This window comes from Neophocaena asiaeorientalis, unplaced genomic scaffold (genome assembly GCF_003031525.2).
Source record: "Neophocaena asiaeorientalis asiaeorientalis breed wild unplaced genomic scaffold, Neophocaena_asiaeorientalis_V1.1 scaffold399, whole genome shotgun sequence".
NCBI lineage: Eukaryota > Metazoa > Chordata > Mammalia > Artiodactyla > Phocoenidae > Neophocaena > Neophocaena asiaeorientalis.
This window is the reverse complement of record NW_020173964.1, coordinates 2553424-2568417: the sequence shown is the minus strand read 5'-3', so window position 1 is coordinate 2568417 and position 14994 is coordinate 2553424. Positions and strand designations below refer to the sequence as shown.

Below are 14994 nucleotides of genomic sequence, written 5' to 3'. Positions count from 1 at the left end.
CTTTTGCCAAATAAATATATTCAAGTAAATTAATATATTTCCCCCTCCCCCCAACCTAAATAGCCTGAAGTACTTGAGCAGCTAAGTGGATTGAAAGAATTTTGGATGGATGGTAATAGACTGACTTTTATTCCAGGGGTACGTATATCAAATTTTAAAGACTTTCCTTATTGCTGTCTATCCTTTGCATTTTTATGAATTATACATTTTCAAATAAGTTTTAATTAGTTTAAAAATGATTACTTAATTCTTAATACTGTTAGATAGAAACAAATTACTTTTTTTAAGTTGTCAACACGTTCCTTTTTTTTTTTTTTTACAATGTTGTATTAGTTTCAGGTATACAGTAAAGTGAGTCAGTTATACCTATATGTATATCCACTCTTTTTTAGATTCTTTTCCCATATAGGTCATTACAGAGCATTGAATAGAGTTCCCTGTGCTAATCAGTAGGTCCTTACATGATATTCGTCTTTCTCTGTCTTAGTTCACTGAATGTGACAATCTCTAGGTCCATCCATGTTGCTGCAAATGCCATTGTTTCATTCTTTTTTATGGCTGAGTAATATTCCATTGTATATATGTACCACATTTTCTTTATCCATTCCTCTGTTGATGGACATTTAGGTTGCTTCCATGTCTTGGCTATTGTAAATAGTGCTGCAGTGAACATTGGGGTGCACGTATCTTTTTTTTTATAAATTTATTTATTTGGCTGCGTTGGGTCTTTGCTGCTGCACGCGTGCTTTCTCTAGCCGTGGCAAGCGGAGGCGACTCTTTGTTGTGGTGTGTGGGCTTCTCATTGCAGTGGCTTCTCTTGTTGCAGAGCACAGGCTCTAGGCACGTGGGCTCCAGTACTTGTGGCACGTGGGCTCTAGAGCACAGGCTCAGTAGTTGCGGCACATAGGGCTTAGTTACTGTGCGGCACGTGGGATCTTCCCGGACCAGGGCTCGAACCCATGTCCCCTGCATTGGCAGGCGGGTTCTTAACCACTGCGCCACCAGGGAAATCCCCATGTATCTTTTTGAATTATGGTTTTCTCTGGATATATGCCCAGGAGTGGGATTGCTGGATCTATACCATAGTTATAGAGCTAAATATGGTAGTTCTATATTTAGTTTTTTAAGCAACCTCCATACTGTTCTCCATAATGGTTGTACCAATTTACATTCCCACAACAGTGTAGGAGGGTTCCCTTTTCTCCACACCCTCTCCAGCATTTATTGTTTATAGATTTTTTGATGATGGCCATTCTGACCAGTTTTGTAGAATCAAAACCGGTTTTGTAGAAATGGCTTTGCACAATCAAAATTGTAGTTTTCATTTGCATTTCTCTAATAATTAGTGATGTTGAGCATCTTTTCATGTGCTTTTTGGTCATTTGTATGTCTTCTTTGGAGAAATGTCCATTTAGATCTTCCGCCCATTTTTTGATTGGGTTTGTCAACACATTCTTGATTAAAATTTTTAAATTTCTGTAATAAATTTTTGTAAAACACAGTTGACCCATGAACAACTCAGGGGTTGGGGGCACTGACCCTCTGTGCAGTCAAAAATCTGTGTATAACTTATAGTCAGCCCTCCCTATCCAAGATTCCTTCATTGTTATGGGATTCCTCCTCTGGATCTGCGGTTCTACATCCACAGATTGAACCAACCACAAATAGTATGGTATTGTAGTATTTACTGTTGAAAAACATCCATGTGTAAATAGATTTGTGAAGTTCAAACCTGTGTTGTTAAGGGTCAACTGTCACTCTCTTTTAATGCCATGGAGTGTGTCCTTCCCAGCGGTTGCAGTTGACTTTATATCTTATTTCATTTTGCCCAGGGAATTGTTGAAGTAAGCTATTTTCCATGTAGTTTCTTAGCAGCTGACATTGTGTTCATTCTCAGAACTAAAGCCATACGAATCCCCATATTTGCTCTTCCCCTTTCAAATGATGGGCAGCTAAGTTCCCAAAGAAAAGTATATGTCTGTTGTCACTCTGCTGGGCTAACATTAGTAGGAGCTCTTAGCTTTATTACTGAATACTTTACTAATAGCATTAAAAAAATTATGAATCCTCTCATATAAATATTTAATTTTAATTATAACTTGGCATTAGATTTATTATCTAAACTTTTCACCACTTACTGTTGATGGAGTCATTAGATTTCCTTTTTTTTTTACTTACAGTTTATCGGTAGCTTGAAACAGCTCACATATTTAGATGTTTCTAAAAATAATATTGAAATGGTTGAAGAAGGAATTTCAGCATGTGAAAACCTTCAAGACCTCCTATTATCAAGCAATTCACTTCAACAACTGCCTGAGACTGTTGGTTTGTATTGCTCTCTAAATCATGTAATTAATGTTTGCTAATATAAAATATGAGAAACTTAATGCCGTAGTTTGATTCAGACCTTCCATATATCAAATTTTATTTGTTATGAGATAGTTTTACTGTTCTCTGAAGTCATAGATCTTATTTGAATTTTTTTCTGATGCGATCAGTTATACAATTTACTCTTTTGTTGACATTACTGTTTTTCTTTACTTTAAGGAAATGTCATTTTTATCACTGCAATAAAGTTTAAATTCTTTAAAAGAGTTTAATTTACCCAAATTTGGTTTAACTCTTGATCGTGGCCATTATCTAGTAACTTTTTTCAATCTTAACTACATTTTAGACTCACAAGAAGACAGCCAGATAAGCAAAATCCTGCAAAAATCTATGCAGTTAACCCTTGAACAATGATGGTTAGGGGACCAACCCTCTGCACAGTGGGAAAATCTCATATAATGTATAGTTGCACCTTTGTATCTGCATTCATTTCCTCCCTGTCCATGGTTCTGCATCCATGTATTCAACCAACTGTGGGTCATGTAGTACTGTAGTATTTACTATTGAAAAAAATCTGCATGTAAGTGGATCCGTGCACTTAAAACCTGTGTTGTTCAAGGGTCAGCTGTGTTTGTGTAATTGTGTGTCTGATGATGCATCAAGGAAATTGAATTATCTTAAAGAACCAAAAACTTAAATCTTGGCATCTTCATGTTGTTTAAATATAAAAATCAGAATTATTTTTACATATTTTTCAATTGAATTACATAACTGTTTTAGCTCAGGTTTCATTTTGCAAGCTCTACCATAATTTATTCAACACTTTTAATTTTAAATTAAACTCCATTTTTATTGTTTTAGTATTTAGTATATGTACAATATATAGAATAGTTTGTTATACACTTAAGAAAACTATGGTCATAGTACCACTTCTTTAATCCATTGATACCGTAAGTTTGTATTGTGTATCTTCACTGTGCCATCATGGCATTGTTTTAAGGAGCATGGCTACCACAGTTAGCAAAGGGAGACAAAAAGTACATCTTTTATGAAGCTTACATTTTAGTGAGGGTTAAATCGATAAATATACACTACTGTTAAGAGGTAGTATGTATGTGAAAATTGTAAATACAGGGTGAGGGAATAGAGAGTTGGTGGGGTTGGGATGGTATGTTTTTTAGATATGTTGGTTTTTAAAAGTTCTTTATGATTCATGTCAAATGTAATATGTGCTCACATTGACTGTTGGTTGACTTGATTCTAGTTCAAGATGGAAAATTGTATATTATTTCTTCCCTCAATAGGTTCATTGAAGAATGTAACAACTCTTAAAATAGATGAAAATCAGTTAATGTATCTGCCAGACTCTATAGGAGGGTAAGATTTTTGTGTATTAATAGAACTAGAAGATTTTTCTTTCGGTTCAGCATGCCATATATTGTTTTCAGATAATTGTTAACACCTAAAGGAGATTCCAAAAACATTTAAATAAGCAGTTGGTTGCAGGTTGGGTTTATTTATAATGAAGGCAGGCTGATTTTTTTACAGGTGAACTGTAGAAGTAGATTTTCTCTACGTTTGTTAAAGTCAAGTTCAAATAGTCATATGTTCTTAAGTTTTGAATGATATACAGGAAATCTTTTGTTAAAATATGTGCTTTCTTTTTTAATTAAAGGTTAGTGTCAATAGAAGAACTGGATTGTAGCTTCAATGAACTTGAAGCTTTGCCTTCATCTATTGGGCAGCTTACTAATATAAGAACATTTGCTGCAGATCATAATTACTTACAACAGTTACCCCCAGAGGTACTGTATTTAAAATTTATTTTGAATTTTTATATTTCTAATTATTAATTATAGCTATCCAGTGTGGTTTTCTTTATTTTCAGAAATAATTTTGTAACTAAGTTATTTATTTTCTGAATAATAATTAGCTATATTGATTTTCAAGAGATACCTAAATACTTTTCTTCATATATGGAAGTTAATAATTGAAAAGGGAAAATATAATTCCTTTTATAAATGAGAAGAGTATTTTTTATAACTTTTGAAAATGATACTTTACTTAATGTCTGTTAAGCAGTAGGCGAAGTTTTGATCCACAAGTCTGTTTCTCTTTCAGATTGGAAGCTGGAAAAATATAACTGTGCTGTTTCTCCATTCCAATAAACTTGAGACACTTCCAGAGGAAATGGGTGATATGCAAAAATTAAAAGTCATTAATTTGAGTGACAATAGGTTTGTAACAATGTAATTCATCATTTGGTTTGTAGAAGACATCTATTGGATGAAATTAAAATTTCATTATATGTGTTAGAAAATCTAATGCATGTTTTTCTTTTCATATATATTTTTGGTTTTTTGTGTAGAATTTTCATTTGAAAGAATGATTTAATTTTACCTGATGTTAATTATTGTACTGTGGTTATTTGTCACAGTTCATTTTATGTTGACTTTAGCTATATAGTCTTAATTATCTCCTTATAGTAGCCATTTTTATTTCTAAAGTCAGATCTTCACCTTAATACTGCTGTTGAACAAAGCAGCTTTTAATCTAATCTACTCCTTGTATTAATCTGGGCAAAGGTGTGATTAGACACCCACTCAAATAATTTTGGACAACACAGCCAAGGTATAGAGCAAAATAGATCACAAACTGGAACAGTGTTTAAGTTAACAGATTGTCCATAATTTTTTCTGATATAAAGATACTAATAGTGATAAAAGAACATTGTAATGGCATTTTTACATTTTGCTTTTGTAGTATCTTACAAAGTATTCAAAACAGCCCTATAAAATAATAAATGGGTATTCCCATTTTATGGAGGAGAAAATTAAGACTCAGATTTAAGGTGATTCAGATAGCTTGTAAGATAGAGCTTTAATGTAAACTCAGTTTTCTGACTAGTTAGGGTATTTAGACTGTTCCATTTTATTTAAGAAGAACTACTGTCCCTGCCCCTCCTTTTAAATTATTAATTATAGCTATCCAGTGTGGTTGAAAATTAAATCATTAAAATTAAATCCCTTTTAAAATTAAATCCTTGTTTCAGCCCATACTTTGTCCCCTAAAACTAGATCCCTAAGTTCCAGCACCCTAGGTTTCTAGAGACCTAGATTCCCTAGGTTCCTTGAAAGTTAGGCATAGAATAGATAGACATAAGACAGAAGGTTTAAGTAGGGTGCTGTTCCAATTTAGCATTCTACTGAGTATTGCTATTACTTTGTTTTTACTCATTATAGTGTTAAAATAGTCTTCTTGAGTATGAAAGTGCTGGGTCACAATGAAATAAAAAGAGTGCAGTATTTATAACAAGCTCTTACTCAGAGTGGTTCCTATAACGGTTTGTTCTCTGTAAAGGCAAGTAAAACATCCAAAGCAATTTTATGAGATATTGTTTAATTTGTCCTTGCCTTTGCAGTACGGTAGGGATAGTTGCTAGTTTTTCTTAGCAGATAATTTTTTTTGAGGTTATTAGATTATCCATTTTTCCCCCAGTAAAATTGATTCAATTGAAGAATTATATTTTTAAAATTAATTCTTATAAAACTGAATAGTATTTTGTCTTATATCCTGTTCAAAGACCTATACTGGGTTTTCTCCTGAATTAAATGTTTTTCTCCTATTTTCATATGCAATAATATAACATTGTTTAGAAGACCATTAGATCTAGCTCTCATTTTAACATTTCTCATTTTTAAAGTTTAATTTTTGTTTGTATTTTTTCCCACAGATTAAAAAATTTGCCCTTTAGCTTTACAAAGCTACAGCAATTGACTGCTATGTGGCTCTCAGATAATCAGGTAGACATTCTGATTTTGTAAATTGATAGAATTCCAGTTATTCTATATGATTATGCATTCTAATTTACTTAGGATTATTTAACAGCAGTTCTAATCTGGTACACATGTAAAGACACATGTATAAGGAAAATACTGGAAAATACTTAGATACAGATAATTTTTTGTGAAATATGTGTAGATTCATGAACGGTAAGTCCTTTGGGGCTTGTCTAACTTCTATATCTGTAAAAAGATAGATTAGGACAGAATTCTCCCTAACTTTTTAACATTTTTATAGAGACTCTCTGTGGCTTATATCTGTATAAATTTGATTGTTATGCTTCTAATCAAGCACTTTGACAAACCTTGAAGAAGTATTTCTAAGGAATTTAGACTTGTTCCTTGGACTTCCCTTTGACAAATTTATTGAAAGCTTACAGTAGGACATGAACTGCTCTGGGAGCTGGAGTTATACTGATGAAGCAAATAGAATCTTCTTACATTCTCATTGAGTTTACATTCTCATGGGAGACAGAGACAAATAAGTAACTACATAATAATGTTTCAGAACTACAGAGAAAAATAAAGTTTGATAGGCATTGGAACAACCCTGCTATTGGAACCCTGATAGCAGGGTTGGAGTAAACATCCTATTTTAGATAGAGTGATTTAGGAAGTATCTGTCTGAAGAAGGGAACAGTAAAGCAGATACTCAAATGAAATTGAGAGTGAGCCATGCTGGGACTTCCCTCATGGCGCTAAGGTTAAGAATCTGCCTGCCAATGCAGGGGTACACGGGTTTGAGCCCTGATCCAGGAAGATCCCATATGCTGTGGAGCGACTAAGCCCGTGCACCACAACTACTGAGCAACTAAGCCCATGCACTCTAGAGCCCGTGAGCCACAACTACTGAGCCCACACGCCTAGAGCCCGTGCTCTGCAACAAAGAGAAGCCACCGCAATGAGAAGCCTGCACACCGCGACGAAGAGTAGTCCCCACTCATCGCAGTTAGAGAAAGCCCACGTGCAGCAATGAAGACCCAACGCAGCCAAAAATAAATTTATTTAAAAAATAAAATAACTTACAGCTCCTTTCAAAAAAAAAAAAGAGTAATAGGATTAAAGAAAGGGGAAGAGTGTTCTGGTTAGAAGGAATATCATGAGCCTAAGCACTTATTAGTGAAGCAGTGTAGTATATTCAGTACCTCTACAAGTGGTTTTATAACTAGAGCATAACTTGTGAGATGGAAGAGTGGGATGTGAGGCCACAGAGGTGGACACAGATCAGGTCATGGAGGATCACATATGCCATACAAAGGAACTCACATTATATTTCAAGGATGGCAAATAGATTTTTTAAATCTTGCATGTCAACTTTGATAAATTATGATTTTTTTAATGGATTCTAAGGTCATATTCAGGTTCAGTGGAAAATTGTTATGATTAGGGTGACTAATTTATTGTCTATTTTAGGACACTTGTTAGTGAAAGGGGCCTCTTTGATAAGTGTCAGAATAGCAGGTGTAAAATGGGAATGTCCCAGGCAACCTGGATGTTTGGTCATATTGTCATGGTCAATTATTCATATATGTTATCAGTTTAAGAGAAGTGGTCCTGGGATTACATGTCAACCCTACTACAGGAGATAAGAAACCTGTGTAACATATGAGCAGGCAAGTGGCATGATCAGACTGATACATTAGAAAGGCTTTGCAGGCTGCATTATGAAAGATGGATTTAGCAGGAGGTGGTGCCAAGCGGGAAGGCCAGAGAAGACCTATTGGAGGGCATTGCCATACTCAAGGCAACAGAAAGTGTTGGCTGAAGTAGAGTAATGATAACAGGGCCCAGGAAAATACTGTCTATTTAGGGCATAACTTAAAAGGTCACATCAGTGGAACATGTGAGGAATGCATGTATGTGAGAAGAAAGTAAAAGCAAAGATGAGCCTCAGAGATGTGGCTTGAGTGACTAGGTGGATATTGTTACCATAACCAAGATAGAGAACCACAAGAGAAAGAAATCTGTTTATGGGAAGATGTGAAGTTCTGGTTAGGTTTATTGAGTTTGAAGTACCTTTGGTGTATCCAGGTAGGCACGCATAGAACAGTTCAGGTGGCCTTGGACCACCCCCATCCCCACCTGCACCCACACCCATCGCCTTGATTTAGGCTGTGGTTTCTGTGCTCTTGGTTTTTCCACTTTTTAAATTTTTAACCTCCAGGCGTTCTCAAAATTGCTCCTGAAGGCATGATTTTTCCCCAGTACTATTATAGATATATTCCTTTCATTTGTAAAATGTATTTAAAAGACTTGTAGCATGAGATGTGTGTTCAGTCCATCATCTTAATCGCTTTTTCTTGAAAGTGGTTTCATAGCTTTTTATTATTTTGTCAAAAGGGGTTATTGTCAGATTATATTTTTAAATGTTACGGATGGATTAATCCTGAGGAATACTAACATTTAAGTGGCAGGCGGGTTAATAGGCTTAGAAGAGTGGCCATACCTCTATGGCTGCTCTTTACAAGGAAAACTATATGATGGTGTTTTTACGTTAAGGGTGAAGCAACTGGCCTAAAGGAAGGAGTTGCAACAGGATAAATGCCAATGAGAGGTTCATTCAAATGAAGTCTGAAAAATATCCATTATATTTTGGCAAGTTATACCTATCTTGCCAACTTATCTTGACTATAGCTAATGCAGTTTTAGAAGTATATGTCAAATGCCAGATTGAAGTAGTTTAAGGAATAAATAAATGAGAGAATGGAGACATATGAATGTTGATTAGTCTTTTAAGAAGATTGGATAAGAAAGAACAGGAGTGGAACATGAAATTGGTAGCTAGGCACAAGATAAGAGCATGTTTATAGGTTGTTGGAAAGAGACTCTATGGAAAATGAGATTAAGGATATTAGAGAGTGATGGATAACTGGAATGGAAGCTGATGGAATCAAAAGCTCTGGCAGGGATTCTTAACGTTCTTGGAGGGATCTTGGGTATGAAGTTTGTGAGAGGGAGGGCTAATAATCTACACGGTAAAACTCTTAGAATGTAGCAGTTTCCAAACTCTTAGCAGTTCTTTTTTTTTTTTTGCAGTACACGGGCCTCTCACTCTTGTGGCCTCTCCCGTTGCGGAGCACAGGCTCCGGATGTGCAGGCTCAGCAGCCATGGCTCACGGGCCCAGCCGCTCCGCGGCATGTGGGTTCTTCCCGGACCGGGGCACAAACCCGTGTCCCCTGCATCAGCAGGCGGACTCTCAACCACTGCGCCACCAGGGAAGCCCTTAGCAGTTCTTGAATCCTATTTTTATTTAAAAAAAATTTTTTTTGACAATAATATCTTCTTCAGAATACAATTTAGGAACTTTAGAAGAATTTTCAAGCAACGTTGGGAGTCCGTTGAAGTTTGTTACCATAGACTTATTGTTAGTACTAATTTGCTCAGTTGTGTGATACAGAGAAAGCACACAATTAGAATAATTATGGGTTGCAGCTTTGCCAACCCAGGTGCAAGAGAAGGACAATGCAGCAAGGTCTTGATAATTGGCAGGAAACTGGTCATAATGAGATATGGTCAGATATGAAAAGAGAAGCAAAGACAGGAAAGAATGATGGTGATAAAGTAAAAAGTTCAAGAGAGTGGCAGTCTTGGTGGGGTTGATGAGCACGTCTTTTTTTTTTTTTTTTTTTGCGGTACACGGGCCTCTCACTGTTGTGGCCTCTCCCGTTGCGGAGCACAGGCTCCAGACGCGCAGGCTCAGCGGCCATGGCTCACGGGCCCATGTGGGATCTTCCCAGACCAGGGCACGAACCCGTGTCCCCTGCTTCAGCAGGCGGACTCTCAACCACTGTGCCACCAGGGAAGCCCGATGAGCAAGTCTTGTAGGAGCAATGAAGTGAGAGATCTTCATGGTGTCTATGTTACCATGCTCTGCTGGTTGTCCTTTCAACTGACCACGCCTTAGTTCCCTTTTCAGGAATTTTTTTTCTGCCAGTATCTTACATGTTGGTGCCCCTCGTGGTGCTCTAGGCTCTGCTTTAGTTACTTTCCGTATACTTTCCTCTGGGAAAGATGCAGTTACTGACTATATCATCATTATTCCTAACAACTGTCTTCGGCCCAGTTCTCTTTCCTGAACTTCACACTCACTGTCTACTTAACATTGCCCCCCTAGATGTCTCAAATTCAACCAACCTAAAACTGAACATTTCACCTTCTCCAAATCTTTTTCTTTTCCTGGGTTCCCTAGATCAATAAAAAGTACTTGCTGGAGACAGAGACCTGGGAATGTAATTCTTAACTACTGTTTCTCCCTGTACTTCAGTATAGTGAATCACCAAGCTCTGTTTAGTCTTAGCTCTTAAATATATCAGATGTTTTTGTGCTTTGCTTTATTCCTGCTTCGCCTTCCCTTAAATACAGTCCACCATCATCTTTCAGTTAGACCTGCACTGTCCAATACAGTAGACATGGTCATGTGACTAGTCCAAATTGAGATGTGCTGTAAGTGCAAAATATACACTGAATTTTCTATACTAAATATGAACAAAGAATGTAAAATCACAACAATTTTTATTATCGATTACACATTAAAATGACAATATTTTGAATATATAAGTTTAAATACATTATCAAAATTAATTTAATCTCTTTTTACCTTTTAGAAACATGTGGCTACCAGAAGATTGTAAATTATCTATGGTTCTCATTTTTGTCTCACATTATATCTCTATTGGACAGTGTTCACTTAGACTATTGAGGTAGCTTCCTGATAGGTCTCTGCCTCGGGTGTTGCCACAGCCCTTACGCCGGCCTCTCACTGTTGTGGCCTCTCCCATTGCGGAGCACAGGCGCTTCGGACGCGCAGGCTCAGCGGCCATGGCTCACGGGCCCAGCCGCTCCGCGGCATGTGGGACCTTCCCGGACCGGGGCACAAACCCGCGTCCCCTGCATCGGCAGGCGGACTCCCAACCACTGCGCCACCAGGGAAGCCCCACAGCCCCTATCTCTTATCACCCTGTTTCCATTCAGAACCACACTGCAACTCAAGTGATCCTTTAATCTTGTTCTAGCATTACCTGCTTAAAATGCCTGCTCATCCTCTAGCTTCACTTCCTCCCCATACGTCTTTATTCTCATTTCCTCAAGTGAGTTCTGCTCTCTTGGAACATGCATCCTCCCCCTTCTTACCTGGTTAATGTGCTCATCCTCATCTAGGAAGGCGTTCTTTCAGGAATGCTTTCCTCATGGCTCAAGATTTTGGTAAGCAAATACCTCCTGCTTTGTGTTCTCTTAGCACCTTATACCCTCCCTATCTAGTTCTTACATTGTATTGTAATTTATTTTACTATCACTATCCCTCCTCTCATATATTGTAAGCTCTACAGAATCAGTAAAGATGGTTTGCTCGCCAGTCTATACCCAGTGCCTGTCATAGTGCTTTGCATATAGGAGGCACTTAGCAAACACTTGCTGAATGAGTGAATTTATATTTCAGAGAAATAACATTAATAGGTTATATTGTAGGAATTATGGCAAGGGAGTAGAATGAATATCTAAAATGAAATAGTAATAAAGATCGTTGGAGTTAAGTATTTAGGGAATGGAGATGCTCGGTAAATAGTTCTCAGTCTCTTTCTGCCTTTGCACTCGATAAATAACAGATGATTAGTTTTCATATAACACCTTTATTGAAATATAAATCACGTTCTCTACAATTTACCTATTTTAAAGTGCATAATTCAGTGGTTTTTAATATATTTATGAGAGTTGTGCAACCATTACCACAGTTAATTTTAGAACTTTTTCAGGGGTGTGATTAGTATTTAAAAGCTTCCCAGATCATTCTTTTTTTTTTATTTTTTGCGGCACGCGGGCCTCTCACTGTTGTGGCCTCTCCCGTTGTGGAGCACAGGCTCAGCGGCCATAGCTTACGAGCCCAGCCGCACTGCAGCATGTGGGATCTTCCCAGACCGGGGCACGAACCCGTGTCCTCTGCATCGGCAGGCGGACTCTCAACCACTGCGCCACCAGGGAAGCCCCATTCTTCTTTTTTTTAAAAGAAACATAGAATTTACCATTCTTTTTTTAAAATTTATTTATTTATTAAATTAATTAATTAATTTTGGCCGTGCCACATGGCATGCAGGATCATAGTTCCCTAACTATCCCTGGATCCAGGTTCTAGGGATCGAACCTGGAGCCCTAACCACTGGACTGCCAGGGAATTCCCCTTCCCAGATAATTTTTGTTTTTTTTAACTTTTATATTTACCTATGTAGTTATATTTAGTGATGTTCTTTTTTTTTTTTGGCTATGCCGCCTGACTTGCAGGATCTCAGTTCCCCGACTAGAGATTGAACCCAGGCCATGGCAGTGAAAGCCCGGCATCCTAACCACTAGGCCACCAGGGAACTCCCTCCCAGATTATTGTGTCTATCTAAGTAGACTTCTTTCCTCATTCCAACCCATTCCTCATCTACTGAGAAATCACTGGGCTAAAAGTATGGTTATGTCATCTACATTTTATATCTGTGGAATTAACCCATTACTGTGGAAAGATTTGGCATAAAAGAGTCAGAAATAGTTGGATACTATCAGGAGGTCAGTGGATATTAGGAAAGGAGCTAGAATGGTTGGGGCAGGGTTTGATCTCCCTCAAAAGAAGAGGTGTTTATAATTGAGAGAGGAGTAATGATCTCATAGCATTTGTAAACACTAACTCTACCGCCTGAACTAGAGTTTAATGAGGTGTGGGAGAAGAAGCAACCTGTATCTGAGAAGGCTTCAGGGAAGTGCTGTCCTTGGGAAAGGAGTAGATCTACCATTTTCATTATCTGAGGAGGTCAAGGAAAGTTTTCAGTGAAGATGTTTGAGATGCAGGGCAGTATCTCTACTGTAGAAGAAGGATAGGGGCACAGAGAAAATGTTTGAGTGGGAGTAAGATTATAGGATGGCATTAACTAGCTGCACGGTTTTCACAAGAGTAAGTCCAAAGAATTAATTGATAGGGTGGCAGGTGAGGGGAGGATTTGGTAGTTCCTGCTTGTCTGGAGTTAGCCGAGGCTTGGATTGGTAGGATGTTAGGTCAGTAGGCTGGCAAAAAAGTATGAGTTATATTAAGAAGTAAATTGAAAACAATAACCAGTTAGGAAAAGAGTCGTAAGGAAAAATGAGGTCCAAAATGATTGGGTTTTCTAGTTCTGCCACTTAGTAACTTGTATCTTTAATGGAGAAAGGAGACACAGGGCAGAAAAGAGGTTACAACTTAGTGTTTAAGTACTCTGTTTTCAGCTAAAATAAACCTGCAGATAACTAGACTAAACCTTCTAAATCATTTCTACAAAAGCATCTTCCCAAAGGGGAATACTAGAAGGGGCAAAATAATATAAAATGGAAAGGCTTAGTTTTTGGCGTTATTAAAATCACTATGATAAGTAATTATTGGATTGTGGATGTACTTAATATATGAGAACTTTTAAAACTGTATTGGTGATCAGTGATAATTGCAATACAGTATGAGTTTGCTTTGTATTAAAAGCTAAATTTTATTTTTTAGATTTGTATATTGTTTCAAATCTTAAAGTTTTATTATGTATGTTAAAAACATTTTTGGGGGTAACCTACACATTGATACTTTATAGAAAAAATGGTGAGTACTTATTCAGAGGTATTGCTGGATATGTATTTGCTTTAGGATTATTGAAAACTAAACATTTATTTTCTTTCCCTAGTCCAAACCCCTGATACCTCTTCAAAAAGAGACTGATTCAGAGACCCAGAAAATGGTGCTTACTAACTACATGTTCCCTCAGCAACCAAGGACTGAGGATGGTAGGAATTTAAGAATCTCTTTTCTTTTAAAAAACAAATACAAATTACAGCAAAGGTGTAAAGTGAATTTTAAGTCTCAAAGACTTTTACTAATTTGAAGAAAATTTGGAGAATTGGTTAATGAAGTTCTCTGAAAATGGGAAAAAGAGGCAATATCTCAGCATTATAGATAGTTGAATTTAGAGGTATGTGTATACCATATGTTTCCTTAAATGACTCCTTTGATTTTGTTAGATGCATTTTAGTGTGGGAGAGGCTTCAACAGGAAATATAAGTTTATAATATTCTGAGTCCTTTTAGAGTTCATGTGTTTTTTAAAGTATTTCACTATGGGTATTATAAGGAGAGCACTGTAAGTAGTATACTTATAATACTGAATCAGAAACTACATTTGGTATGGTCAGGCAGGTGAATTTCCTTTCAACTGCAAGAAAAGCTTTTTCCTTTATCACAGTGTCTCTAAGAAATAGATGAGTCAAAACAATGTCCTTGAGGCGGAATTTTTTAATACTTCGAGAGATGCTTCACATTTAGTTCATTCCATTTTTATTACCACCTATGTGCCAGGCATTGTGTTAGATCTAGGTTTTTGGTCTTTGTTGTTGTTCTTGGCCATGCCACATGGCATGTGGGATCTTAGCTCCCCGACCAGGGATCACACCTGCACCCCCTGCATTGGGAGTGTGGAGTCTTAACCACTGGACTGCCAGGGAAGTCTCAGATCTGAGTATTTAAGATCTTAAATCCTTGCTTTCAAGAAGCTTATGATGTAAGAGGGGGATAATGATGAATAAATTTGAAAGAAAGGCATGGTATCTTGAGCCTGGTGAGAAGAATCAGTCTTAAACAGGAAAAAGGCGAAGTATGGATCCACCTAACAATAAATTTATAACTGAGGGAAACAAGGTATCGGGGAGCAATATCAGTCTGATAGTTTTCATTGCATTTATTTTCTCAGTGAAGTCAAAGAGAAAATTGCCTCTAAAGACTGGGGGAAGGGCATTTGAGGGAAGTGGTAGTGATTTGGAGTGGCAGAGCAGACTGACTTAA

General features: G+C 37.1%; 1 protein-coding gene across 10 annotated transcripts in view; it reads left to right on the top strand.

Annotated features, from left to right (window-relative positions):
• The window catches only part of ERBIN (erbb2 interacting protein), a 109797-nt gene that overhangs the window by 66639 nt on the left and 28164 nt on the right, over positions 1–14994 (top strand). For all 10 annotated transcript variants that reach the window (XM_024753112.1, XM_024753106.1, XM_024753108.1 and 7 more), the window contains exons 9-15: positions 64–138; positions 2181–2325; positions 3633–3705; positions 4004–4133; positions 4450–4565; positions 6062–6131; positions 13845–13944. In XM_024753112.1, coding sequence (XP_024608880.1) covers positions 64–138; positions 2181–2325; positions 3633–3705; positions 4004–4133; positions 4450–4565; positions 6062–6131; positions 13845–13944 — 709 coding nt within the window. The remainder of the gene's footprint in view (positions 1–63; positions 139–2180; positions 2326–3632; positions 3706–4003; positions 4134–4449; positions 4566–6061; positions 6132–13844; positions 13945–14994) is intronic.